The sequence below is a fragment of the Adiantum capillus-veneris genome, chromosome 6 (assembly GCF_014529385.1).
Source record: "Adiantum capillus-veneris isolate H3 chromosome 6, ASM1452938v2, whole genome shotgun sequence".
Classification (NCBI taxonomy): Eukaryota; Viridiplantae; Streptophyta; class Polypodiopsida; order Polypodiales; family Pteridaceae; genus Adiantum; species Adiantum capillus-veneris.
Window position 1 is genome coordinate 81,779,091 of NC_140936.1, and position 1,864 is coordinate 81,780,954.

The 1,864-nt window shown below is 42.9% G+C and overlaps 1 protein-coding gene across 1 annotated transcript; it reads left to right on the forward strand.

The window, feature by feature from the left end:
• The first annotated feature begins 349 nt into the window (after nucleotides 1–349).
• LOC147455777 (pathogenesis-related protein 1A/1B-like) lies at nucleotides 350–1,345 on the forward strand. Its single transcript, XM_086515332.1, has 2 exons — nucleotides 350–483; nucleotides 574–1,345. The coding sequence occupies exons 1-2, from the start codon at nucleotides 420–422 to the stop codon at nucleotides 1,038–1,040; spliced, it is 531 nt and encodes a 176-aa protein (XP_086371458.1). The 5' UTR covers nucleotides 350–419; the 3' UTR covers nucleotides 1,041–1,345.
• The last annotated feature ends 519 nt before the right edge of the window (nucleotides 1,346–1,864 follow it).

Consider the following 1,864-nt stretch of genomic DNA (forward strand, 5'->3'; position numbering starts at 1 on the left):
CTTGACCGTATAGAAGTTTTCTCACTCTGATCTACCTGCTGATGAAGACAGCTCAGGATCCTACCACATGAAACCAATATGCTCTTAGACTAGGCCGAGTGTCCCCCACTGTCAGCTTTAACAGGTGGGAGTCGTGGCACTGTGGGAGGCACATTTTCAAGCCAGTTTTGTTTTGAAAATGCCCTGGCAGCTACATGCAGTATGAACACCGCGGGGCAAGCTTTGAAAATCTTGATGAGGCGTGAGTGCAGCGAGGTCGACCAGATAAAGTCGAAGAAAACATGGGTAAAATGAAGGCTGCAAAGACTTGGACTTGTTATAAAAAGGGATCGAAGAGCAGAGGGACTCGACGCAACACGTGCAGCTCCAGCTTGTTGATTCACGATTAAAGTAAGGGTGTGAAGGAGTATAAGAGAAGAATGAGGCCGGCGATGGCGCTGTTGCTGCTGGCGGCGTGCGTGATAGCGGTTAGCGTGATGCGAGGTAAGGCACGCAAGCGGTGATTTATAAGGTTGTAGCTGCTTTTTCTGTGTAGCTGGTTTTTAGCTGCCTTTTTTTTTTTGGAGGCTGCAGATGACATGGGGGGCGAGGCGATCACAGTCCGTTTTCACAATCAGTGCGGCAGCACGGTGTGCGCCAAGTACTGGGTGCCCAACAGTTCCATTGGCGGCAGCTGCTCGGAGCAGGGCTCTGGCGGTACGTGGACGGTGGGCGTAGATGCCGGCTGGTCGGACGCCAATATTTGGGCCATCAACGGCGGATGCTCTGGCCAGGCCTGCAACACAGGCCCTCCTTCTGGCGTCACGCAATTCGAGTTCACCATTGCCGGCTTTGGTGGCAACGACTACTACGACGTGTCGGTCCTGGAGGGCTTCAACTTTGGTATGCGTGTGGTGCCCACCAATGGTGGCTGCCCATCCATCATCTGCCAAGGCACCACCGCTGCCACCTGCCCCTCCGGCTTCTATCCAGGTGGCCCTGATGCCACCAAGAGCTGCGGAACCGGCACCACTGACTACGACGTCTACCTCTGCCCCTAACCGGCCACCTCATGCACACTCCATCAAATAACAGTCTTCCACACCTACACGCACATGTGAAAAACTTTCACTATTCAGTATTCAGTATTCATCATGCCCGAATAAAATAAATTTTTTACAAACATGGAAAACCCGCACATGAAATTTTCAAAGCTCAAAGACTTTAGAGACTATATATATTTGAAAGTTTCACGCAAATTTTCTCTAATTCTTTTTGAGGATTCCTTGTCTTTGAAACTAACTTGAGCCTTGAGGTGAATCTCTAAATTTGTAGTTGACACTACAGTAAAACAACAAATATTTTTTTTTAATATGCCCAAAAGGCAAAAGGCATAGAGTTGTCCCTTTTTTTTTTTGTTAACATTAGTTTTAATTTATCATAGTCTCTTATTAGCTAATGTAGATAGAGGGATATAGCATGATGTAGTCACTTTAACACACTAGATTTATAATGAGCCACAAAATTGGTTGAAGTCACAAAAATGGCTCACGTAAAGATTTTAATAAATGAAACATAACTTTTATATATGACATCAAAATTTCATGAAAACTTTTTAATTATGGGTTTAAAATATGAAAAAAGTTTTTGAATACACAATTTACATAAAAAGCTCAAAAATGAAAAATAATAAGTTTTTAAAATTAGTAAATTTTATGTAAAATTACACTTCAACACTTACCTTCGAGAAGTAAAAAATGTCGATAGTCTTTATATATGGGTTAAACAAGCTTGGTACATCTATCACATGTTTATTGAGGAATTTTTCAAAGAAGTTTGGACCTGCTTAACAATGATTTGATTTCTTTAAAAAAAAAATAAAAAA